This window comes from Falco cherrug, chromosome 9 (assembly GCF_023634085.1).
Source record: "Falco cherrug isolate bFalChe1 chromosome 9, bFalChe1.pri, whole genome shotgun sequence".
Classification (NCBI taxonomy): domain Eukaryota; kingdom Metazoa; phylum Chordata; class Aves; order Falconiformes; family Falconidae; genus Falco; species Falco cherrug.
Window position 1 is genome coordinate 55,969,668 of NC_073705.1, and position 27,498 is coordinate 55,997,165.

General features: G+C 39.2%; 1 protein-coding gene across 2 annotated transcripts; it reads left to right on the plus strand.

Moving 5' to 3' along the window:
• The first annotated feature begins 239 nt into the window (after positions 1–239).
• GLRX3 (glutaredoxin 3) lies at positions 240–25,874 on the plus strand. Of its 2 annotated transcripts, XM_055720378.1 has the most exons (12): positions 298–397; positions 4,609–4,723; positions 5,891–5,999; positions 10,068–10,142; positions 10,744–10,945; positions 17,893–18,065; positions 18,160–18,221; positions 20,982–21,039; positions 22,679–22,731; positions 23,904–23,943; positions 24,026–24,118; positions 25,596–25,874. In XM_055720378.1, exons 3-12 carry the CDS (start codon positions 5,943–5,945, stop codon positions 25,644–25,646), a joined length of 864 nt encoding a protein of 287 aa, XP_055576353.1. In that variant the 5' UTR covers positions 298–397; positions 4,609–4,723; positions 5,891–5,942; the 3' UTR covers positions 25,647–25,874. The 2 variants fall into 2 exon arrangements, with proteins under 2 accessions (XP_055576352.1, XP_055576353.1); XM_055720377.1 differs by lacking the exon at positions 4,609–4,723 and having other exon boundaries at positions 240–397.
• Positions 25,875–27,498: the final 1,624 nt, after the last annotated feature.

A 27,498-nucleotide genomic window follows, 5' to 3' on the forward strand; every position in this document is an offset into this window, starting at 1 on the left:
ACTGCAAACCACAGCATGCAAAACGCCCTCCTCCCCCAGGGCAGCCCGCCCACCGGACGGGCGACGGCTCAGTGGCCCCTCGTTTGCTGCGGCGGCCCGCGCTACACGGAGGCTGCCGGCCTGGGGCCTGCCCGCCGGGCCCTGCCCGCAGGGGCCTGCCCCGGCCTGGCGCAGCACTGCGGCCGCCCCCCGCCCTGGCCCGGGCCGCCGTGGCGCCTGCGCGGTCGGGCGGCGCCTGCGCGGGAGGCGCGGCCGCTGTGGCGCCTGCGCGGCCCCGCCGCACGTCACGCGGTGCCTTGCTGCCTTCCCGAGGCGGCGGCGGGGCCATGGCGGCGGGCGAGGTGGTGGTGGCGGGCTCCGCTGAGCAGTTCCAGCAGCTGCTGCAGCAGAAGGATCGGTGAGGCGGGGCACCGGCGGGAGACGGGAAGGGGTCGGGGGGTACGGCCTGCCGGGCCCTGCCGGGCCCTGCGGGGCCCTGCGGGAGCGGGGTCTGCCGGCGGGGGACCCCCGCGCCGGCGGCGGGCTGGGCGGGCCTGGCCGGGCCGCGTGCAGCGCTGCCTTTCCGCGGCCGGGCGCTGCGGCGGGCGCGGGGCGCAGGCGGCCCTGCGGGGTGGGGGTGGGGGGGCGCGCCGGGCCTGGTCCCGAAACGGGGCTCCGCGGTCACCTGGCGCGTTTGGCCCGAGCTCGGCGGAAGGCCGGCGTCTGCTGAGGGGAAGGGGCCCGGTACTGCCTCGGAGCTAAATCAAAAGCAAGCAAACAAACAAAAAAGGCTGAAGAAGGACGTGGGGTTCGGTTTTCCACACGTTATTTTTTAAGCACCCGGTTCCTCCGGGCGGGGGTGAGCCTGCAGCGGCGCCTTCTGCCGGGAACGGGAAGCCTGGACGGGCAGGTCGGCAGGAAAAACAGAACTTCCATGCCACCTAAGAATATTTTTTTTTCTCTCCTGAGCCCTAAAGGGTCAACAAAACAAACAATGACTGCACAACATTTTCAATGAAAACAGCAGCGTTTAAGTTGTTTATTGAGAAACAACGTGAAACCAAATTGTTCCACCTCTCACGCAACAGGGCTGGTTTCTCATTAATCTGGTTTAATGGCTTAATTATCAGTAACAGGGCAGCTTTTTTCCATGGACCGCTGATTGTCTGGAGCCACTGGGCAGTGGCTCTTGGTCTGGTGTTGGAAGTCTTGGGCACCGATCCTTTGGGGGAAAATTGTGTGCATCTGTGTTTTGCTTTGGTAGGAGAGAGTCTGCTGCAATTAAGCCACTACTGTAATTAAAGATGACTAGGTACTCGGGTGCTTTACTGCTGAAGGGAAGGTTTGGTTATGAGCTTTGCTGGTTTGCCTTGTTGAATCGAAGGTCTAGTAGCTGTGTTATTACATCTTTTAATTCATTAGCTGAGTATGCACTTAACAAGGTCTTGTAAAGTCATTAAAATAAGGTGCTGTATCAAAAACATTTCCATGTCATTTAACAGCTGTATTAGCAAGTGGCCCTCAAAGGAATAAGGAGAGGAAAATGAATGAGTGGTTTAAAAGGGGTGATAAAACTACCAGGATCACATTCTTAAAGACAACATAAGGAGACATTGAATAAGTGCTGCTCATTGGAAGAAGAACCTAGATTCTTTGAAACTTGCTGTTTGACTTCCAGTTTTCCTTTCTATAATTATTTTTCAACTGAATTGTTGGGTAGAGGAAACTCTCTCACATGTGTATACACACACCAAAATGAAAATGGCTTCAGGAACAAATACAATATTTTGAACTTATTTTCAACAAAACCTTCAGTAATTCTCTCATTCCCCTTGTCCACAGACTATGATTCAGTTTTCTGATTAATGGATATGAGTATTTTAGGTACATTTATTTTGTTCTAGGATGAGTTGATAGTACTGATAACTTTCTTCCTCTGCTTCATTTGAAAATAATTGTCTGGTTTTTGTTACTGCTGAGAAACCAAGAAAGCAAACAAACCTGCACTCACAAAACATAACAGAACCCCCAAATCATAGATTTGTTTTTTACTGGTATTTTTTTTTTCAGTGGTAGTAGAACTTTAAAATATGTTGGCTGACTTAAGGTACCTTCCACATTTAGATGTGAATTTGAAATTTAAAGGTTAAAAAAGAAGTTCTAAACATTGACTTTAATAAAGATGGATAAGGAGAAAATCTCTTGAAAGGAAGTTTTTTTCCTTCTCAAAGATGAAGCTTTAGACAAAATATGTGCTGATTTTTTTAAGGATGGCACTAATGCAATTTTTCTGCTATTTTTTTCTAAATGGTCTTCCTGATTTTGCCAAACTGATAGAATCACTGCTAATCAGCTGCAACTGTTAGCATTTTATGTTGACACTTAATTTTTATAAGGTTTCCTTATTTCAGAAAAATTTTTTTTCTTACATCAGGTTATTAGTTTTGTGTTATACATTAAGTGTGAATTTTAAGGTTTAATTCTTTCAAAAAGCATCTAGATTTTACAGTTGGGAAAGATGAACTGACCAATGTCTTCAAAATTATTGAACCACTTATCACTCTGTAATCTGTTGTTTTACTTAAAAACTTAGACTACGTTTTAGGAAAATCAGCTTGTAAAACCAAGTGAGTTGAGCTGCCTGGCAGAGAAAGATTACAAAATTACAAGTATTAATACTTGCTTCTTTACCTAAAAGGTGGGTGACCTGTGGAGTAATTATTTTCTGGATATCTGTATCAGAGTTCTTGCTGTTTTGATGTATAAAGCTATGCTTTGTCAGTCTGTCTCGAGCAGATTTTTTTTTTTTTTTTTTGCTTTTAATATGCTATAGAAACAAGACTTTGGGCTTTTTGTTTTTCCACAGAAGAATGTGTGATATGTTTTTTTTTCTTCTGCTAGTCAATTTTAGAAAGGTTGTGTTAAAGAAAGTGAATTTTAGTTTTGGGCCTGTGCTTTTACTTCAAAATGTGAAATTTTATGGGAAAAGATACTTAGGGACTTGTCATAACCTTTTTGTTAGTATCCTCTTTTATAGGTAATAATAGAGGTTTTTTAGAAATACCGTGGTTCTAATGTAGGAAATACTTTGTTTAGAATCACTTGTGTGCTTCATTTTGCAAACACTATTTTCTTCCTTTCTTAAAGTTTTGAATTACTTTTGCTATTTTTCAAGCTTAAAGTGCTCAGATACTGGGAGTGCAGTCAAACTGCAAAATTAGACTTGTCCTGTGAATTAATTTTTTCTTTTTTAAAAAAAGAACAACCCCCCAACCCTTTGTGCAAGTTACTTCTTATCTTCCTGAAGAAGATTTTTTAAATTGAGTGCATTGCAGCTGTATGTTGGCAAGGAAAGAGCAGGCTCTGATGGAATGAGGATTAAATAACCATGTGATTATTCCTCTACTTCTCTGGAGCTGACATTCGTGTGATCAGATGTGTCCCGCTATGCATAGTAAATTAAACTGAGCACTTGTGAAATACTTCTTGGTAGCAGGATAAGAATATGCATTCCTGCATTCAGTTAATGGAAAGAAAGTGTTAGTGTTAGAAAGTATTAAAAGAGTGTTAGGTCAGGTTAGTTATTAAGAGGTTTGGCCTGATGCATAGCCATTGGAATACTGCTGTGTTCTCTGTTCTCCCTTCTGCTGTTTTTTTTTTTTAGCCAGTGGAAGCATCTTCTTGTCCTACTTATAGCTTAACAGATGCAGGGTGTTTTTGTTTTTTTTTTTCTTCAATGTACAGTCATTGTGTAGTTGCAGTAGCAGCTTGACAACTTCATTCTCTCTAATTGTAAAAGCTGTAGTAGATCAGAGTAGAGTAGTGTGTTTCATGAAGATTACAGTAACATCACAAAACCTGAGTTAAAGAAAAGTTTTTATTCATCCTTGATCCATTTGTAATGGCTTCCCTGAGCTCTTAACAGCGTCAATAAATAGTGCATAGGTAAAGAACGATATTGGAGGAGGTCTCAGAATTTGTATTTCAGATGAAGGCTGTGATGAACAAGTACAGGAAAACCAGTCCTGGAGCAAAACTGTTGATTACTCTCTGCATCAGAGCTTGGTCTGTCTTCTGAAATATTGAACTGCTGCTGCTTTTTTCATTTAAAATTTTCTGTCTGTTGTGACTGGGTATTCTCATACATATAAATGACTTCCCCATCTCCCAACCTACCTAATTATTTTCACCTCATTACTCTGTGGCAAAAAATGTTGGTTGCAGCATGATGTGAAGTGCTTGTCCCCATTGGCTCAAAAGTCTTAATTAAAATGTGTATGAGCTGACAGCTGTAGTAATGTTTGGAATACCTATCTGCTATGAGGGCAGATAAAGCTCCTGCACAATCTACCTGTGCTGTAATCTGTGTCTTCATTTGCCCTGTAGCTGGGCTCCACAAAGAGCATTGTTATAAAAGTTTACATGCTGAAACAGAGTTTTGCAGTTACAGTTGTACTCTGAGCAGTGGGATGTGGTCTCGGGTTTCTCAAGGAGTCCCTGTCAAATCCCACTTGTAAGTAAAAAGTAAATCACTGAAATGAGCCTATACTGGGGTTTAAATGCTAGTGTCAATTGTGAGCAGTGAAATCAATCCAAAGAAGCCTTACAGCTATTTTGTTGTAATTAAAGAGAGACGGTTTGCCTTTGGGATCATTGCTGTTGGTGACTCGTGTACAAGAGTGCTGGAAGAATCTATACAGATGACAGCCCTGGAGAAGATGTCTTGAACTGTTCCTGAGCTCAGGTTTAAATTTGCAAGGCTGGCACTTGCAATAGAACTACCTTGTTGTTCCATAATTTAAGTTTTTACTAGCCTGTGTATCTTGCCAGTTTTCATCAGCTTTTCAAGCAGAACCACACTCTGATGACATGATGGAAAAAAAAAAAAAAGACGCTATCCTACTATATTTCTACCAACATTTTCTAGAATTGCTTTGGAAAATAAGTTTATGAATTTTAAAGTTCTCTGTCTTAATTGAGTTTAGCGCTGTGGTCAGATAACACAGCTGTTAACTATTTTGATATGAATGTTGTGCTGCTGCATAGCTATTAAAATTTATCATGAACTGTCATTATTTAGTAATAAAAGACACTAAATGGCTTCTATGGTATGGTTGACTTAATTTCTACATCTTTTTCCAAGTAGATTAAAAGTAGTACGTTATAGGTAGTCTTTATCCCTTATTGTCTGGTGGTTTTGTCTTCAGCAAACCTGGAAAATGGAATTGAAAATTAGGTGCAAATAGCTTGTCACTGTTGTCATCAAAGTGCAATTGTTTAAGCTCATGAGAGCTATCTCATGGTACCCAATTTGATCATAAGAATACCGTGTTTTTAGAGAAGTCTCAGTAGACTTGAAAAGTTCCTACCTTATTCCCTGTACAATTAGTGAAGAGGCAATAGTGTCACTGAGAGGAGAAAAGCAATGGTGAAGCTGCAGAGCTCTGGAGCTCCCAGACCTTGTGAAGGTAGAAAGCTTTCCTGGGAAGAGGCACGGGATGCCCAAGAGTGATTCTGTGTGCTTGTCCTACAGGTGCTTCAAAGTCTGCGTCCTATAGTCTATGACTTGAGCTTCAGTATTTCTGCTGCTGCTTCTTCCTGTCTCCCATTCATGTGGGATGATGCCTTACTGTCAAAATGCACGACGATGTTTTTCTTTGTATTGCATTACCTTAGAAGTGCTGGTTTGGTTTTGGAATATTTTCTGAAAAAGCATTAAAGTCCTTGTCAGTGCAAGTCATAGAAAACGTTCCTGGTTTCACTTGTTTGATTTTCTTTTTTGCTGAGGAAGATTATGTGGGTGGTGGGCATTTTTTGTGTTTGTCTTTGGGTTGTTTTGGCGTGGCATATCAAACTTTTATATTGCATGATTATTTTTAAAAGTTAATGTGGTGGTGTTTTTTTTTTATAGGTCCCTTGTAGTTGTCCACTTTTGGGCACCATGGGCTCCTCAGTGTGCTCAAATGAATGAGGTTATGGCAGCACTAGCAAAGGAACACATGCAGGTTACGTTTGTGAAGGTAAGTCAAGCAGCTGAGCTTGTTTTAAACAGAGGAGAGACATTACTACAAAGTACGAATAAAGTATTACAAAACATGGGTAAAGTTGTTTTTGAGGTTCCTTTGTTGCTTCACATTTAAAGATGCAAGTTGAACATATGCAAGAGATACATCAAAAATCTGTGGGATGAAAATTCTAGGTTCGTCTTTCCAAATTCGACTTGGTATTGCAAGCTTAACTAACACCTTCATTTTATCATGCTCTTTAAAGAAGGGAACAAAAAAAGAAAGAAATCAGTCTACTAAGATATAACAAAGGATTTTTTTCAGTAGCTATTTTGCCTAACAAATGAGCTTTTAGTTTTCTCTGAGCCTGCAGTGTCTCAGTCCTTCAGTTCTGTGGATAGCCATAATTTTTAAAGCATGATTTTTATCCCTGGATTTGAGATGAATTTGGCAACACTATTTTCAAATGTGCTGCAGATTTCATTTGTTCCCATGTATGGTGGGTTGACCCTGGCTGGAGGCTGAGTGCCCTCCAAAGCTGCTGTATCACTGCCATCCTTAGCTGGGCAGGGGAGAGGAAAATATAGCGAAAGGCTCATGGGTCAAGATAAGGACGGGGCGATCACTCACTAATTACAGTCATGGGCAAAACAGACTCAACTTGGGGAAAATTAATTTATTACCAATCAAATTGGGGTAGGATAATGAGATATAAACCCAAATTTTAAAACACCTTCCCTCCACCCTTCCCGGGGCTCAGTTTCACTCCTGATTTTCCCCACCTCCTCCCTCCTCAGCGGCACAAGTACACAGGGAATTTGGGTTGTGGTCAGCTCATCACGTGTTTTCTCTGCTGCTCCCTCCTCCTGTGGGGGAGGACTCCTCACACTCTGCCCCTGCCCCATCGTGGGGTCCCTCCAACAGGAGACAGTCCTCCACAGACTTCTCCAACGTGAGTCCTCCCCACAGGCTGCAGTTCTTCACACACTGTTCCAGTGTGGGTCCCTCCCTCGGGGTAGAGTCCTTCAGGAACAGCTGGCTCCAATCTGGGTCCCCCCTGGGGTCACAAGCCCTGCCAGCAACCCTGCTGCAGCCTGGGCTCCTCTCACCACTGGGGCCACAGGTCCTGCCAGGAGCCTGCTCCAGGGTGGGTTGCCCATGGGGTCACAGCTTCCTTTGGGCATCCCCCTACCCTGGTGTGGGGTGGTCCGTGGTCCGTGGGTGGATATCTGCTCCATGGTGGGTTCCATGGGCTGAGGGTGACAGCCTGCCTTGCCATGGCTTTGGCACAGGCTGCTGGGGAATCTGCTCTGGTGCCTTGAGCCCCTCCTGCCCTCCTTCCACCTTGGTGCCTGCACAGTTGTTGCTCCCATGTATTCTCACTCCCCTTTCCAGCTGCAGTTGCTGTCATGCAGGGTTTTTTTTCCCTCATTTTAACAATGTTGTCCCAGAGGTGCTACCACCGTAGCTGATGGGCTTGGCCTTGGCCAGCGGCAGGTCTGTCTCGGAGCTGGCTGGCATTGGCTCCATTGGGCATGGGGGAAGCTTCTGGCTGCTTCTCACAGAGGCCACCCCTGTAGCCCCCCGCTACCAAAACCTTGCCCGCACAAACCAGATACACCATGATGTTACTGGTTAGCTAAGTGGATCTAGTAATTCATAGGGATTGTTTCTGTCTGATACTAAAGATGAAAAACAATTTTTGTGAAGTTTAAAGGAAGGTAAATGTAAGTCTGTGCAACATTGTCACTCTAAGATGACAGTTGCGTAGTGCTGGATGATATAAACACAGATGAGATGCTTTATTTTTGTGACTGCACATCCTAGTAAGAGAACCAGTGTGGAGGGAAAAATGAATGCACTTCATCAACATGCTGTTTGTTTTAAAACAACTTTCTCTTGTTAATGAGACACTTCTGTGATTATGAGGGCAGGGAGTAATGGAGCAGCCAGCTGTGTGTGAGTATTTTAATTTGATTTCTTACAGCCTTTAGGTTTTGTGTGTGGTTTTTTTTTAATGATTCCTCTCAGTTGGCATTTCTATCTGTAAAACAGAAGGACAACTATTTTAATGGTAATATTTTATTACTTGGAGCTTCAAAAGACTAATTGTCAGCATTGAAAATTCAAGATGCTTAAATTTATAGGGAGTTGCTGCAGCTTTTAGTAGGCCCAAGAAAGTTTGAAAACTCTGTTGCCTCTTTATTATTCATATTCGTATATTATTTATTTACAACCTTTATTATTCAGCTCTAGTTTATTTTTTAATAAGGCTCCAAAGTGATCAAGTATTACAAAATTAAGGTAGTGGCACCTCCTTCCCCCCCCCCCATATTACTGCTGTACTTGCTTAGAGAAAGTCTTGGGTGGATTTTCTTGACATTTTTTTGTGAGGGGGCTCCACATGGGCAATGGGTTTGATTTTGGAAGTACCTTTGTGGGATTTTGGTCTATATTCCCGAATAGCCAGTCTGTCTTTTAATTGGCAAGAATCAGAGGGCTACGGATGACTAACCAAGAGTAGCGGTACTGCCTTGGAAATCATAAACAGTTACATTGTAGGATAGAGCTAAGTAATAATGAGGTGAACTTCCAAAACTGTCAGTAAATTTTGGCGTCTTTCTGAATGTGATTTCTCATTTTAGTTGTGTAGCCTGACTCTTTTAAGATCCTTGGCTTGGTTAAAATGAAAGTATGTCTATATCCAGAAACGCTTAGAAACAGTGTTTTGAGAAGTTGCACCAGTAAGAGCAAGTTACTGAAATAGGAAATTGAATTTGTTCTGTATGTGCGAACCCCACCGGAGTGGAACGTAAGTATGTAGGTAGGAAATTTTACTGGAAAAGAAAATTAATATTATAGGTAGAAGTCACTTAATCACTTTGTCACTTGAAAGAGAATAGATAATTGGAATCTATTAACAGCTTTCAATTTATAGCTTTAGTTTCTCGGTTGATCCTGATGGAGAATTGATTCTTCAGAAATGGAGGTGAAGCTTGCGCTCTGTTTTGACTTAATCTAGTGGGTTGCTCCTGTGTTTAGTGGGTTCATTAAGAGCCTATATAGCTGGAGCAAATCAAAATGTGCTGTAATACTGAAATATTCAGAGGTTCACTGCATTGTGGCTAGTAGAACAGTCACAGTATTTTCTAAAATACATTAAGGATGGACAAGGGCAAGCAGGAGCAAACTATTAAGTAGCTCTTTATGCTTGTTCGTTCACTGTGTGGTTTATGGAATAGGAATTTGAGAAGCCTTTTCTCCTGTACACTGGATTGCAGGTTTACCTGCAATGCTACTATTTTTTTTAACCATTAACTGTGCAGTTGTTACACAACGAGTGTCGTAACCTTGTACTAGATCTTCTGCCACTCAAGTAAGCTTTTAGCCCATGCACAGAAAATCACAAGTTGAGTTAGTTAAAACATGTATTTTCCTGGCAAACCACCACGTTATATAATTTCAAGGTATGCATTTGAATGCTGAATAAAATTAGAACCAATAATCTCAACAAGTTTGCCACTCAATATTTGGTAGCCTTGCAGGAGTTAAAAATAAAATTTAGTAGACATCAATAGCTTATTGAAGAAACGCTCCTTTTTTTTCTTCATAATTTGCAGAAGGCTGCAAATGTCAGTCATGATGTACTGCCCCTTGAAATTAGTCAATAGAGCAAACAGCAAGAATTGCTGTGGGCAGAAAATAAGCACTGTAATCATGACATAACTGGGGTCAATGATTTATGGATTTCAATATAGTAGTAGCTGCATATGATTGAAAATTTACTAGGTCACTAGTGCACCAAAAATTTTATTCACAGCCTCCAGGCATCTTTTGAAATGTGCAACAAAATAAAAACCTCTGAACCTGTTTTGACACTGTGTAGGCTCAGTGGATGACATGCCAACCCAGTGAGTCTCATTTAAATGCAAATGTGTCACAAACTTCTGCATCAAATCCTTTTTAAATGTATAAAATGCCTAGAAGAGCATTCTAGACAGGATTGACATCCACAGTCAAACTTTAAAGAAGATTATGAAAATAATCTTTTCCTCTGTTTTTGGTTTTTGGGGTTTTTTTTAGCTGGAAGCTGAAGCTGTGCCTGAAGTATCTGAAAAATATGGAATTAGTTCTGTTCCAACGTTCTTATTCTTTAAGGTAAGAGAAAATGGATTCCATGTGGATTTTTAATATGTATACCTTTTTAATACAACAGCCGGAACAGCAGAACCTTAAGAACTTTCTCAGTGAAGAAACACTTTACGCATCTGATTTAACTATCCAGTGGAACCTAAAAAAGTAGATAGAAATGGTTCTTACACTTCATATGAAATATTTCAGAGCTTCCTTAATGGCTTTAGGATTCTTACGTAGTTTTTATTTTAGTTTTTGTACTTTGTATTGGGTCAAAAAAATTTCAGTAATGTTTCCTTGCCTAGCTGTAGTTCTACAACATGGCAAAACCCCAAGTAAATCTTTTGGTAGGAATGACAGGTCTATTTGGGTCATGTTTGCCTGTGATAATAAAATGCAAAATACTTTCTCTAGTAATTTTTTTTAATAGCAAATTTGCTAGCATTAGCAGTAGCCAGCCAACAGAATGGTATGAGTCTTGGAGCTAAAAACTGACTAAAAGATCAATACACTAATGCACCCTACATCTGAAAATCTATACTTTGTATGTTTTTTTTATTATTTTATTACAGTACAAATTCTGAATTTAATGCTTTAACACGAGCCTGTGTTTTGGTTTCCTTAGAATTCTCAGAAAGTTGACAGATTAGATGGTGCACATGCCCCAGAGCTGACCAAAAAAGTACAGCGCCACGCGTCCAGCACTTCTGTTTCTGCTGGCTCTAACGATGGTGCAAAAGAAGATCTCAACGTACGTCTAAAGAAACTCATCAATGCTGCCCCTTGCATGCTGTTTATGAAAGGATCTCCAAAAGAACCTCGCTGTGGTAAGGATTTTCTGAAATTTGTGTTCAACATGACAGTGCTTGCTTTGGGCTAGTTGTTAATGTACTCAGTTTGGGGGAGATACATCCCAATGGTGTCTTGTATGTCTAGAAGTATTAATGAAAATATTTTCATACTGCTTATGTGCAGCTAGACAATTGTTGCTCCCTTAGTTAAATTTTGGAAATGGAATCGCAGAGTTTAGGGGCTTTCTAAAGAATGTGATGTGCAATGCTATCCTTGAACTAGGACACTTCTCCTGAGGTAGCTCAGTGTTTATTCATGACATATTTTGTACAGCAAGTTCCACATTGAGAATGTAAAGTAGTCTGAAGAAAATGTTTCAGTTCAGGGAATTGACTGACTGACATCCACTATCACTGTTGCCCTTTGGAGAAAGAAACCAAAACTACCCTAAGTGGTAAAATTGGAAGACCAATAGCATGTATTTCTGCTGCAGTGGAAATGCCTTTTGTTAAACCTAATTCTCTTAACTCTTGCACACTGTGTAGACTGCTTGTGTGCGAGCTAACTTGAAGTGTTGATCTATATGGAAAGTGCATAAACAAATGTTAAAAGACAAAATTAAGTGCTACGAAGCTGCCATTCTTCTGCTCACATCATTTCAAGAAGCTGGATTGCAGAACTAATCTTGTAGGTCCTTCTGTGGTGAGCTGCGAGAGGTAAATGGGGGAGTAACACTGATGTAGGATGGAGATTGCTTGAACCAGACAGCACTCTTTTGGAGGCTCTTGTTTGGTTATGGTTCCCTCTAGTTCTGGTGTAGCTCTGGGGCACAGTTTTGGCAATTCACAACACTTTCCAGGTTGTTTCCTTTGTATCCCTGTCCTGCCTTTGTTGAAATTTATCTTTGCTTGCCAGTCTGCTTCTAACCCACCAGTCTTTTTCTATCTGATATCTTAACAGAAGCGAACACTTAACCCTAGGTCCCATGTGGGTTTTTTGTAAACAGCTTGTTCCCCAAGACCCATATTGCATCTGGGGTGGGTGTGTGTGTGGGGGAAGCAGAATGCAGTGTGGAAAACCAGCTGTTCCTTATCTCCAGAACTTCACTTGGAATGGGAAGACTGAAAAGGTCTTATTCTGGGGGTGGTGGCAATGAGATATAATTACAAAAATTTAAAACTGACGGGAGGGAAAGGTGATGGGGGAAAAATGTTGCATTGACTTCTTTTACCTCCTTTCTCTCCCCAAATTGGTCCACACGTCAAATGTTGCAATACTGATGGGTTATTTTCGACAAGTAGCTGACCCTGAGATGACTTAAGATTGTTTGCTTAGCAAAGGAATCCATATATCCTATGGAGCAAATCATACCAAGTACATTGCTGGGCCGAAGAGATGAAGAAATTGTGAAACACCACAGGAGAATAGGAAAAGAATTAGCAACAGCTACCTCCTTACTGCTATGCTCCTGAAGAAGGGGCTGTGCGATATATTTGTGGAACCAATAAAGAGATAACTGCTAAAAAAGTTGTCATGCAAAACGTCAGTTATGTGTCTAAAAACAAATAATGAAAACAATTGTTTTGTCTATTTGTGCATGAATTACAGTAGCATGCATAGGCTTGACGGGTTCCTCATAAATGTTCCTATATCGTGGCAGAGATGCATGTGAACTAAATAAGTTTAAAACACTCCTGAGGAGGGACATGAGGACTCTACACTGTTCTTTTTGACTTCCTTTTGGTAAGGGCTCTGCACAGGCAGCCTGGAGACAGAGCAGTGCTGCTTGTGCCTGCTCAGGAGTTCATGAGTGCTGGGTTTGAACTGTTGGTGTGGTGTGGTGATTTATTGATGCTGTATTCATGTAATTGCCAAATATCCTTGTGGTGTGCATGCACTGCTAATGTTCCAGCCATGGAAGATCTCACCACAGTTTTAAGTATTAATTTCAGTTAACAGTTTCAAGTGCAGATGTCCCCACATAGCTGCTTGTGCTTTGTATTGGCGTGTGTCCAGGAGAAACTAAGTGAAGAGCTATGTAAAGGAAAATGGATGAAATGGTATAAAAGGACCTACAAGAAATTGAACTTATGTGTTCTGTTGTCCATTTATCTTAACCTGGAAGGATTCAAATTGTCTTTATCTCCATGTACTGTTAAAAGGGGGAGAAAGGAAGGATAATGACATGGAACGCATTGATTTGGTGAAGTGAGAATAATGCAGATCTGTGATACGTGAATTGCCAAATTGCCTTTGCTATTTTGCATTGTGTCTGTGAAGGCATTCTATTACAGTAGAGCTATTGTAGTTCTGTATAGTTGTAGTTATTGAAATCGAGGATTTGGGTCCACAGAGTAAATATGAGTCTTTTCATTCACTTAGGTGGTTTTGTGTCCTCATTTTGACAAATGAGGGAGCTGAGCAGAGTGCTAACAGTGCTGAAGCTGCTGGTCTGGATTGAATTACAAAGAGCAGCTTTGGAAGGATACATACAGTGTGTGTTAGGCAGGAGAGGAGAGTCTGTCAGGCACTGTTAATTGGAGGGAGTTTAGTGTAGTGCCTACTGCCCTTTTCATGAAGGAAGGCTTATATGTGAAAGTCATGAAACAATATTTGAAAACTTAGGTCTTGCGTGCAGCTTTTCTCATTGCCTCTGTGTACTTTCAGCGGCTCTTAAAATATTTGCATGCCATTTTACAATCTGCTTTTTCAGCTGTTGCTGTAAAAGGGTTATAGAAATCTGAGAGAAGGTGTAAGATGGACTGAGGCTTCCCGTACTGCATTTGGCTTCTGCTATGGTGATATCTGCACACTGTTTTTCTCAGTTTTTTTCCTCTCTAATTTCAAGGCTGCTGTTTCATTTCAATGCACTAATTTTAATCCCAGAATCACTTCAGTAGAAATAGTTTCAGAAATAATCGCAGCTGTCAGAACTTTCACGTTCACTGTGCTGTTGGGTATTAACTTGGGATTCTAGCGGTTTGTGCATAGGTGTTTGCTCCTATGAAGAGCTGATGAAGTTCCTTCTATTTATGTATAGATAATTCTGCATTTGTATTCTGTAACAATATGGTTATAGGTGTGTGAAAGTTGTGTGTCGTCATAGGAATTTCTAGATAATTTTGTAGGAATGGAGATTTTGGCTTATTCTGAAGTAGACTTTTGAAGTCTACCTGTGTGTAATAGAGCACCGCTCTGATGAGCTCCTGATATTTATGTGAGTACATTTTGGGGTGTATACTATTTAGCTTATTCAGATACATGTGCTTTATATTTAATTGCATTGGATGACACTGCTGTTAGTGGACCTGCTGTGCTTGCAGCGTGAGTTGTTTGGCAGGTGCACGGTAAGCTCTAAGAGTAAAGCATGGTGTTTGCTATGTCCATGGTGAGCTCAAAGGTGTTTGCAGGCAATCCTCTGAACTGCTGGTGTGCCCAGGTTCTTTCTTACACCCACATCAGCCTCTGCATCAGTGTGATCAGTTGATGTCACAGGCACACCATTTCTCCTTTGGATTTCTGGGGGTGTTCAGTAGAGGGCTGGCTTTCTAAAGGGCATTGAGCAGAATTCTTGGCAGAATTTAAAAGTTATGCAGAGAAAAGACCCTTTACTGTTTTGCCTGTGTTTAAATTTTTGATGGGAGACAGGTGTGAAGATATTTAAATAAATCCTACCAGAAACCCCCAAACAAACCCAAAACCCAACAAACAAATGGAAAAAGACGTTGAGGCATCAGGGTTAAGGTTAGTTAGATACTACATCGTGAACTCAATATGGAAAGCAACCTAAGGGTATAACATGGGTTCATTTGCATGTCCTAATATGATAAAGTAAATATTCCTCAAGCTTTCAGTTCTTACTGTTCATCCCTGGTACCTCATGAGAAGTGCACGGGAGGTACTTATGTAAATAGAGGTATGTGTTAAAATTGGAAGTATTAAAATGTAGTGCAATGCATGAAGTCATCTAAGCTTACAACTCTTGATTTTTGCAGTTAAACACCATGCCAGCTTTAGATTGCTGTGATAGTTTCTGGCAGTAGCTGGGAGATGTTATTAAGTTAGGTCCATTAAACTTCCTAGGACAGACAAAGTCTTTTTCAAGGTGTAGGTAACAACATTTTGTCAGAGGTGATAAGGATCTGTTATAACAGTAGTAGCAGTAGTGAAAATAGAATTAAATAAAAGGAGCCATGCTTGTTTAAAGGTTAAGATATCTTTGAATCGTATCTATTTTGGTACAAATAATAGACTTGCACTTGAGTCTTTAGTGGCAAGTAGAGGGAACCTTATCCAGCAGTGTATTTAGGGATCTTCTTGTAGTTGGTAATTTCTTCAGTAGAAAAGCCCACGAAGCATAGTGTAAAGCAAGGTTTGTCCCCTTGGCATTGTGTTTACTGCCAGTTGTATGTGGTTGCTATGTACATTGTGTTATTTCAGCGAATTAATTTGGACTGGGGTAGCATTTATTTGCTTCATCAATACTGTCATTTATTTAGGATGTTTTTATTGGTGTAGAATCTGGACTGGCATTTATGATCATCTAGATAACCACTTAAAACATTGTTAGTGGTTTAATTATTCCTTGTAATGCATGTATGGCACTTCTTCAGAAATTCAACCTAAATCTTTTGTTATGAAAGTAAAGCTGTTCTGGCACTTTATCCTTAAGCATAACACTTCCAGACTGCTACCATAACCCTTCAAAATGAAACATAACCAATCAATCTTTCTAGTTTGCATGTAATTGCCTACAGCTAAAATAAAGCTTCCCCCCCCCCCCCCCCCCAGTTCCTTACAGTAGAAATGAGTTAATATATTGGCGATGGAATAACCATCAGCAATCAGCCTTTAGCTGTTTACTAATGAACTCCCAGATGTATGAAAAATTTCAGAATCTGTGTTTTACTTCAGGCTGTACATGAACTTAACACTTCAGTTGTAGAAAGAAAAGCAACTTAGATGCCATACATATAAATACTGCTACTTCGTATCTCAATAAATTGCAGATCATGAAAACGGCAGAAAGCTGTAGTAAAAATCCATATTTCAAAAACTAATAGGTGGTTTTGCAAGCTGAAATCAAAGGTTATTCTTCCATGGCACTTTGATTCTTTGTCCCATTTAAAGCTATTTTTTTTTTTTTATTCTATACCTTTATTAAGGTCTTTAAGCATTGTTTCTTGTTTTTTTGGTATTTGTGTAGAGGTTTTCATTGCCTGCACAGCATTTGCTGGAGTTCTTTGAAGGAATTGGTAGAATTGCAAGGACATTTGCATCCAAAATAGAATGAGTTGGCAAAGATACAAAGCACATGTTATTATCAAATTGATTTATGGACAGATTCTTACAGATCCTTTTTGCAAACCATATGATAGTGTTGTCTAGGCAGCTTCTGCTTCCTTAGAAGGGATGTGCATGCAAGCAACAGTGGCAGGTGTTGAAATACTTTACGATAAAAGACTATGTGTTAGAAATGAAGCCAAATTTCAATGTGTTGCAATGTACTTATTTTTCCTGAGTAGCATAATTTTCATAGGCGAGCAAGTAACACTGTGGAGGAACAGCGGAGTTGTGAATCCAGATTTGATCATCAATTGTTGGCTTCCTTGTGTTGTAACGTGCAGCAGACTTCTCATCTGCTTTCTTATGGCGTAAATATGTGCAATACACTGTGAAGCATCCAGGAGGCTGATGTCTTCTCTGGAGGTCCCTTTGTGCTTCTGTGTCAGTGGAAGTGTGAAGTGGATGAAGGTGACTTTGAACATCAGTCTAAGGTTTCTCTTCAGGCTACCCCATAAAGAACAGACTTGTTGACATAAAGGCATGGGTGGTGTGGTTTTGCTTTTAAAGTGATTTTTGAAGACTGTCTGTAGAGACTAATGATGTAAAAAACAATTTTATCTTATTTTTAAATAAATAAGTTTACTGTTTCACTTTATTTTAAGGTCACGATTCTCATTAGAAGGAGAATTGTTTGAAAGTGAAATTTTGTGTGGGTTTCTCTCTAGCGCAAGAAGATTTAGGTGGTTATAGACTGTAAATTCTGTAATAAAATTTTCATACCTACAACTTTTTATAAATAACTCTCTTCTTAAGAAAAAGATGCTTAGTTATGGAAGGGAGAAACTTTTCACAGGTTGGCTGCATAGTAGATCAACTTAGAAAATCTGGATGTTTACATTGTAATATTCAGTGCTTAATACCCTGCTGAGTGTTGTCGGAGTAGGACATAATGAAGATCTGCCATAAAAGAAAACAAAACATGGTATGAAAATGTCATAAGGGTAGTAAAATAATGTTAAGTATTCATGTGAACATAAAACATTTAAAAAAAAAATAAAAAGGAATCTGCCTTTTACCATGAAGTAGGAAAAAGGATGTGCGCTTAGTAGAAAACATTGTGAAAGCCAAATTTCTAAGTTAAACTAGTGACACCATAGTGGGTGTAAGTCCTGGTGCTCACTTTGTGTGTCAACTTTATCCACTTTGGTGTAGAAGTTCAGTACTACCTGGAGGAATAATGGTGGGGGTAGAGAAAATCACGTGTGATTATAGGAGTGAAAAGAAGGCTGTTGGAGTTGCCTTAATGGTCATTGAGAAGCTTTTGTTCTTTGTGAAGGCTCACTGAAGAAAAGCTGGAAAAGTCAGAATAAGGGAATACATTTAACTTTGCTTTAATTGTATGTTGGAGCAACAGACATGCTTTGATAAAGGTTACTTACTGTGTAGCTCTCTAAATAGAGAAGCACCAGATTTAGCAAGCTGCCCATATACTTTGGTTTTGTAATCCCAGTAATAAATAGGTGTTTCACCCCTTTATAATATTTGAGGATATTGATAGAGCAAAGAATAACACACTAGAGCTTTTCTGAATTTACTGTCTAGAAGAATTTGATTTTTTTTAAATGAGTAAGGTTTAGTACAGACATGGGAATGCTTTGTTCAAAATTACATGTAATTCCTCTTTTTGTGTTTGCAGGTTTCAGCAAACAAATGGTGGAGATACTGAGCAAACATGGTATTTCATTTAGCAGTTTTGATATTTTTTCTGATGAAGAAGTTCGTCAGGGGCTGAAAACATATTCTAATTGGCCAACTTATCCGCAGTTGTATGTAGCAGGAGAGCTTATAGGCGGACTTGATATTATCAAGGTTAGAACCTGAGAAACTCTTAATCTTACTGGTTGTCAGAAGCACATTTTTCTTGCTTTTTACATTTGATTTTTCTTCTCCCCAACCTCCCTAGGAACTTGAGGCATCAGGAGAACTGGATACAATCTGTCCGAAGACACAGAAGTTGGAGGACAGGTATGATGTTAAAATACATCATTATTTTAAGGGTGTCTATTTTTGAGGCTTCCTGTATGCTCATTTGTATAGGAGGAGCCCCCTACAACAATTTCTGTTCTTTGACTTTATCAGAAGTGTGTCAAGATTTTCTTTAATTACAGAACTCATGCAGTTGTTTAATACGTTCTGTTTTCTGTACAGTAAGCATCACTTTAATATTAAAACTATACTGTTACATTTGAGTATTAAACTATATATGTATTGTATATATTGTGTATGTATTAAGCTATACTGTTCCAGTAGGCTTTACTTATTATACTTGTAATTTGTTAGTTCTTAATTATAGCAGGAATATATAGATTCTTTCTTGTCTCTCTTTTAAGAATTTATTCTTTGAAGGTAACTGGGAAAATCATCATTTGGACATTAGTAGCTTTTGTTAGCTGCGTTTATCGTAGTCTTCATTAACTGTGATGTCACTGGAGAAAATACCTGGGCTTGTCTCCTCATTTTCCTTGATTACTCATGTCCTTCAGTTCCTGGTTTTTTTTTCCATCTTGGCAACATGAATATGTGCTGCAGCAGTAGGAAGTGTGTTGCTTCCTGAATCATATAATTTCTAGAAACCAATTTGTCCTTTTAACCTTCCCGTTTGAAGAGTCTCTCTTGTTTGAAGTCCTGATGTGCCCCAGGCTTTTGAGCTCCAGATAATCTGAGAAGTAATTCTGTTTGAGAAGTTGTTAGTAGATGTGGCAGGTTTTTTTTCTAGTTTTTATGTGACTACTGCCATTAAGACCTGGAAAGGGGGTTTGGTTTACCAAGAAAATGGCTTGTACCTTGAAGGGAAATAAGTTAGCACAGGTTCCCTCTTGTCTGAGGATGGTAAGAGGAAGTTTTACAGTGCTCTAGATGTGACTGGGTCGGGTTTTTTTGCCTTCTTGCCACAGTGGAGAAATAATTGAATGGAAGCCATTTCGCTATGGTGATAATGTATACTTTACAGCTGTGTCCTTATTCCTTTTTAATTTGTTCTATGGCTGAGATTACCTTTTGTTACTCTAGTAGGATGAGCTGTAAATTGTTTCACCAAGGCCACACAAAACATCACTACCTTTTGCAGTTTGAGATTAAATTATAGGTAAGGATGAGATTGTCTCAGTCTGGCCTTCTAAAAACTAACTTTAAAAGTTTACTTTAGTCTTTTCCTTTCTTTTTTTGCAAACTTGCAACTATAATAAGCTGCAACTTTATGTATAAATTCAATAGTTTTTAGCTTTACTTAGTCTTTTGGGGGAAAGAAGATAATGGGAAGTGTCCTCTGCTTACCTAATGTGTTTTAATAGCTTAAAATTGTTGGTATGGCTAAATGTCTCCCTTAAGGAGCAGCACAGCGTCTTTTGAACAGATGTGGGAAGTTTTTATCAATTTTATCAGATTTTGATGTAGAAATGGCCTGAAGCAAAACTGGCTGAAAATTCACCGGAGAAGTTGCAGGTAGCTTCTTGTTGCCTAGTTTGTTCTTCAGCTTTTAGTAGGTGTTTGTTTCTTGAGTTAACACACTTCGTTTAGCAGAGGTCCATGTTCTGGTGATAACTGGGAAGTTCTTTTTCCATGACACAGATTAGTTTTTCTTGGTAGCTAACCTCTTACTTCTGAGCAACTGACATCTCTTACAAACTATATTAACTCTATCAGTCACTTGTAAGAAAAACCCTGTAAGGTAGTTATTCACGCATGTGAAGACTTAATAAAATGAAGGAATATCAGTAGTAGAATCTACTTAATGATAAATCATGTTCCTTTACTCAATGTTTGAGCTTTCCCATCAGTTAACTGTTGTCTTTGCTTGAAAACACCCTTGAAAATGGACTGTGGAAATCAGCTTGATTTCACGAAATGGATCTGGCAGCTGGGAAACCAGCTCAGATTACTGGAGCTCACCCTTGCTGTAGCCGTTTCTTAGTTTTGCTGTTGTTTTTAATCTAGAGACAACTTGGTTAGAAAAAATTGTTTTGAGGTTTACACGTGCAAAGGCTGTAGATCACCAACAAAGCTTCATTCAGTTTTGTTTTGCAAAGATTTTTTCTTCTTCTTTGCATTGCGCAAGTCATGCAAAGCGACCTTTTGCAGAAAGTGATCCCCTGGTAGTTTGCCCTTAGCAGGGAACTGTTGGACAGGAGCCTTTGCTAACTTTTTCTGTCGGCTGCTGCAGAAAGCCTTTTCTGAAAGGAGATGGCAAGAAGGGGAGTGTCTGAGGGTTGTGCAGATAGACCAGAAGTGGAACGGGCACAATGAGGCAGAAAGATCTATTCTTGAATTTCAGTAGTGATTAGTCCTTAGCCAGTATATGCATAGAACTTAGGACTGATGGACAAGAGGTATGGCTCTTACGCTGCAATGCAGAGACATTGTCAGAGGGAGAATGAAAAATGCTAAGTATCACATCCAGTATGGGGAAAAAGCGGTAAATCACTAAAGATAGACACTGTTTAAAATATCCTGAAATGATGTTTCTCCTTAAACTTTTTGCTGCTTGATACTTAGAGGTCAATCTAGAAAAGTAAATTGTTGCCCTAAAGGTAACAGGATGGTTCAAATTCATGCCCTAGAGTTACTGTAAGCAATTCAAAGTAATAATTTGCTTATAATAATGCTTTAAATGCATTTGATAAAACTGTAAGTTGCTGTCTTTCCACTTTTGCATTTTGTTTTCCTATCGAAGCAAAGCTTGGGATAATAACCAAGCTGGTTTGTCTGTCTTTTTTGTGCCTTCTGTAGGCTAAAAACCTTGATAAACAAAGCTCCTGTGATGCTTTTTATGAAGGGAAGCAAACAGGTAAGATTAAGTGTTGCAGAAAATCCTACGTTTAAACAGTTTTTTGAACAGTGCAATTACTCTTTTTCCCTTGCTTTCCTTGCTTAGTGAAAATTAACAGTGCTGGGAAGTTAGTTGTGGTTTTATATGGTGCTTCTATAAGCCATAGAAAAGCTGTCCCTGCTTTACCTGACAGATATATATTGCTAAAATGCTGATAGCTGTGTTACAGTGAAATTGGGGAATTCGATGCCCTGCAGTGATGTCTGTCAGTTGATCTACAATTCAGGAATGAGTGCAAGAACTGTGCGTGTCCTTTTGGTCTTAGTTATTGATTGCCTTTGCAGATAATGGATTTTCTGCTGATGTTCTGAGTGCTTGCCCCTGATGGCTAGCCTACTTGGGGTGTACGCTTTCATTGTTGCCCAAAACTTTATCTCTGGATGCCTGTTTCATGACATTTTCCCCTGTTGACCTAATTGGATGGTGTGTCCTATCCTTCTTAATTTCTCTGACTTTATTATGCTTTCAGAACTGCATTTAAAAAAAGCTGCTAGATGTTTTTAAGGCTAAAGTATAATGCCACATGCCATAAATGATCCCCTCATCTTCTCATATGCATGGAATGTTCTATGCCTGCTGTCTTTAAGCTGCACTTAATTATCTTGCTCACTGAAATAAAGGTAGTGACTAAGGACAGACAACTGCTAACAGTTAGGATTAAAATAATAAGTGACTATAAACCTAAATGTCAGTCTGTTGCTTTGTGTTGCATACTCAGAGTAACCAGGGGATAAATAGTACTGCACTGCAGTTCTTGTCAAAAATTACTTGCACAACACCTAACTTGGACTTTTCATTGGAGTGGTGTACCCTAGACAGTAATTGTAGTTAGTGATTGCATGTTGTTGAAGTTGTTCATATGCTATTTAGTTAAAGGGAGGCTGAGGCAGGGGACTGAGCTCATTCATGTGACTGCAGGTTGCTCAACATGTTTTGATTTTGCTTGAGCTACTAGTGGAGTGAAATCACCCATAAGAAGGGATAGGCTGGATTAAAAATTCCATGTCTAAAAAATGGTGAGTGTTCTGTGTCCGCACACTGTCAATATGAAGAGTTTGCAGAAAATATTTTCAATTATTAATTTTGTTTGGGAGTTTGCTGTACATGCAGCCTTTTAATCAGTTGACCATAGATTGCTGCTCCCTCTGAAATGGTAAGTGAAGGGCAGTGTATGTTTCAAAATGAAAAATGTCTATTTTACAAATGCATATAAAACATTTACACCCATCATATCTAAAGCTTTGGCTCTTTGAATGTTCGGAGAATAATCAAGCCTAACTAGTTTTCAAGGCAGTAATGCCAAACCTGGGAAACAGATCCACCTTGTATCATGTCACACCACAAGTGAGGAAAGTGTTTAATATTCTCAGTGTTTTCATTTATTTCAGCAGAGTATATAAAGAGAGAGACATTCAGTACTATTTAAAGCTCAAAGAGTATAAAGAAGAATGAAAAAGGGACTAACAGTATTGCTTATCCAGTAAGGTCATCACTAGCAATAAATTGGTAATCGCTTTAGTGTAGCTTGAGGGCTTAGAATTTTGTGAATTAAATATAGCAGATATATGTTTTAACATATGTGTGTGTTGTATTCTAGATGGCAAAATGTGGATTCAGCAGGCAAATTACAGAAATCCTAAATAGTACTGGGTATGTATGTGAGTTTTTTTAATTTAATTTGGGAAGGCAGATCTGTTTCAAAAACTACATTTTATAAATAAAGAGTTCGGAAAATATTATTGGATGACTTCCCCAAGCATAATTTTCCTTAAGAGTCTTCTGAAGTATCTTTATGTGAAAGCCCATAGTGTAAATCACAACTATGCTCATTTGATACCAAGTCAGGTGTGGTGTGTCAGATACTACGCTGCTTTAGCACTGCTACATAGTAATCGTCTTGCTCTGATTGAGAAGTTTATAGCAACACTGAATTTTTCTTTTTTTATTTTTTTCCCTGTGTTTGTTGACATGAAAGAAATCCTTCCACTCTGATAAGCCGCTCCTCTTAGAGAGGTCCCTCTTGATCTGTTTCCTTAGGCTTGGAACCTTGCATGTTATCTAGCCTCAGTTTTCCTCTTCAAAGCAACTCTTTCTGTAGTGAGAGAGATTAGTATCTTCTTCCTTTGAATAAACCTCTTGTTTCATTTGTGCTGCTAGTTAAGAGGTTAAGCAGCTGTTTTGATTACTCGATGTTAGAATGGGCTTTTTGAGATGATAGATTACTATATATCAATATGCAACTCAGAAATAAGTAGCAGTTACTCAAATAATTGTTCCTTGTCGCTGGCCCTAGTCCACTTGCAGGAATCTACATACTTGCTAGTTACTGAAGAGTGCCAGTCCTTGGAATCCTAGGAGATGCATACCGAAACTCCTGCATGAATCAACCAGAAATCAAGTTTACACAGGCATTTTATTTTTGTGTTTTTATGCAAGTAGTAGATGAAAATGGTGAGATTAGCTGCAGCTGGTTGACTCCTTAATAAAAACCTCCAAAGTATGAGTGTCTTAGCTAATAGCGAAAGGAATTACTTTGAACACATTTTGTCTAGTTACAGCCTAAGTTACGTGGCTTAATTTTTTAGTTCATTGTGCAGTTATCTGTGTGTTATAAGGAGTTTCCCATGAAACAACACTTTTTACATTACAGTTCTTGATCCATAAAGCATTGACATTTTCCTCCTATTACCTGTTAATTCTGAGTGCTTTGAAAGCTAGCTGGTAAACGTACCCATTTGGAATTTTTGAGGGTCTTGCATTGCAGAACTCCACAGGAGATGATTTTGGTTTTTCCTTTTTTTTTTTTTTTCTTTTTTCCGTAGCATTGATTATGAGACATTTGACATACTGGAAGACGAAGAGGTAAGTGAGCTTCTTTGTAATTGAGGATTTCATTGTTGCTTTTACTAAAGTTGAAGTTTACATTTAAGATCATTTTCCTTAGGTGCGGCAAGGATTAAAAACCTATTCAAACTGGCCAACGTATCCTCAATTATATGTGAAAGGTGAACTTGTTGGAGGGCTGGATATTGTAAAGGTAGGAATGGGAGAATCTTGTTTGAAATGTAAATGGACTGTTCGTTTATAAATGTGTAAATGTTTTTCTGTCCATAACATACAGAAATTCCCATGTAGCGGCCCTAGATCTTGAAACAGAATGACTTGGTTGGTTTTACTGTGCCTTCTATTAGCTCAACACGCAGTTGAAAGGAGCCCTAAATCTCCAGCATTCTCATATGCCAAGATTTAGCAGTGGAATGTATTTTCTTGACAGCAGTCAGTTACTGTTACTGTAAAGACCATTTTTACCCTGTGGGTGCATTTTTAAAGGTTTCTCTTCCTAGTTTTACTTCTGACATTGCTTTTCTCAAATAAGGTGGGCGAGACTTTTTTCCTAGCAAACAGTCTCATTCCTGGAAGAAAGTAAGGTTTATTGTAGTTGTTTGAACAGACCCTGAAGCAACAAAAATAGATCTGCATCTTTTACTCTGGTTTTTGATTTTTGTAACAGAGCAGGCACAGTGTTCTAAACCCCAAATACTCCTGAGCCCATTCTTGTCTGAATGTTTTATAGCCAATTCCTCAGACATTGTAACTCCTGGGAAGATGCAATCAATAAATCTCATTTAGTTCTAAAAATACCGGTATTACTTAAATTACATAGATTACTTTAATTTTATTTATTTAACAAGTGTGTGGGTTATTTCAGTCATCTGTGAGTAGAGTCTCAGGCATTGCGTAGATGCTGCAAAACACTTCTGTCCCTGGTATCTAAAATGTAATTTGTCTCTTTGCATTGTTGGGACTGTATTCGGTTCACACTGACTAACTTGTATGGGTACATGAGTGTTGTCAGTGTTTTAAAATGCATTCCATAATACAGCATCCTGTGTAATAGAATTGAGATGGTTGTTTCTCTTGACATGGGGGAAAAGAATATATATACCCCACAACACGTTATTTTAAAACTGTTCTGTGGTGTTACCTAGTTCTTTAAGTTAACAGCCTTATAATTTAAATCATCAAGAGGATAAGGGCAAGCACCTCTTATTTAGAACTCTTACAAATCTCTTACTGTCTTGTTTGTTTTGACGTGTGGTACAAACAAAATCTAGCAGTGGATAGTAATTTTTTCATTTTATGGGAGGCATTCTGGACGTTGTAAAATTTTGTGTATGCCTAAAACATACCTCAAATTACATCTAGAAGAGATATACACAGGGATTTACCTAGTAAAGTTGGTAATAACCAGTTCCTTTGAAGATGTGTCTTTTCACTAAATAAATCTCCTCTCTTGCTAAATAAACAGAAAGTAGAATTTAACATTATTAACATTTAACAACATTATGAACTTCAGTGTCTTGGTCAAGAGGGACCTCTACTGAGTCACCTAGTGTATTCCCTTAGCAGCCAGTGAGTTCTCTTCTTGTCCGTAAACCATCCCTACTGAAATCTTGTTAGCATAATCACAAAATGTACATAGAGGAATAATTGCTGTATATATTTCTTTACAGGAACTACAGGAAAGTGGGGAATTGTTGCCTATTCTGAAGGGAGAAAATTAATGGAAAAAGACATCAGTGGGAACAGAAGTACTTTGAACAATTATTCATTTATAGATTATATTGGAGCAATATACAGCTTAGCCCTGTGGAACCCATCAGGAGTAAATAAAGACAGCTTATGCACTCTTACGTATTTCACAAGACCATGCTACATATGAAAATGTGTTTCCCCTGAAGATACAAAAATGTCAAGGTCTTCAAGTTCAATTAAAATATTATTCTAAAGAACTTTGGATTTGTTGTTACACTCTTTCTATGTATTCATTGCATCTAGATGTTTAAGAATTGAGTAATGACACCACTATCCATTGCAGTACTATCCAGGACTAAATTGCATCCTCTTTTTAGGGGCTTAGCTGTCATGAGGAGAATATTAATGGGTATACCTCAGTGGTATGGAGCATAATAATTTTCTGTCCCTGTTAATAATTGTTTTCATGTCTGGTGAGTGAGAAAAATACTATTGAAACCTTAATCCAGTGCACCATTAGGAAGTTGTTATTAATGAGTTTCAGCTGTATACTATGCATCTTCATTATCTAAGTAGGTACAGTAATTGTTAATTTCAGATGTTCAACTTATGTTAACACAGCTTTTTGGACATATTTAAATTACGGTGGAAATGAGCCAATGAACACAGTGATTAGGCCAGTCTTTTGGTGTGTTGTTAGTGCTCCATCAGTTAGATGGAAAGGCTTACTTTCTGGGCTATGACTTGGGCAATTTAAATCATCCTGTTTAATATATGAATCCTTCACCTCTGTATTCAGAGGATTTAATTTCTTTTTAATCCTTCTTTCAATACCTGTCATGCTCCGAAATATAATGGGCTCTAATAATGGGCTGACCATCAAACCAGCTACAGCACAGGTGCATTTCCAAGTATGTGCAGGAGGGTATTTCTCTTAAAGAGAAACGTTTTTTTTGCTTTCAGGTCTTCTGAGTTCTTATCATCTGTGCTGAGGGTAATGAGGATTTTATTTTGGAAGGTGTTCCCGTGTCTGTGAAATGCTGAAGCATTTCTAGTTAATTACGTATAGACTGCTGTGTATGACAGCAGTATCAGCTGCTACTGACTTCTAGCTGTGAAACACTGTTTGGAATTGTTTTAGCTATACACAGTGAAGAGGACAAGGACACCTTAGGTCCACCTGAAGAGGAACAAGCTCGCTTTATGAAACCCAGAAAATGAAGCACTGGTGCAGAAAGGTGCCTGAACTCCACCAGTAATGCATTTTGAGCAGAGAGGCATTGCTGTGAAAGCCTATTCCTTGCTGATTTTTGGTTGTGCTTGCAGAGGAACACCCGTGCTTATTTTAGATTTCATGGCCAGAACCTCCTCTGAGGAGTTGCTCCCTTAGTAGGAGGGGTGAGGGCTGAATGCATGTTCTTCAAAGTGTGCCTGGATGAAGAGGTGCCTGATGAGTTAGGTGGTGGTAAGTTTTAGGCAGCAGCTGAGAAGTAAGGTTTTGGAAGCAAGTCTGGGGCTTTGCTGCTTAAATTCTAAATGTGATTTTACTGGAACCTGAAGGAAGACTGGTCTTGGACTTGGTCCCAAACTGCTAAAGGTTGACCACAGAGAAAAAGGTACTTGCAGGTGTTGCAGGAGTGATTGATAGTGAATTCAATCCAAGAATCAATTTTCTAGGAACAATTTTAGTAATTACTATAAAAGAGTATATTACAAATTTTAAACCATTTTTAATCGCTATAAAAATATCTTGTCCTTCTCATGAAAACAAGCCTTAATTAATCTCTCAAAGTGAATTGCAAATGCATCCAGGCAGTTGTCAGTAGTAATTGTAACCTACTTCATTAAAAAAAAACAAAACAAAGCACAACCACCAACCCC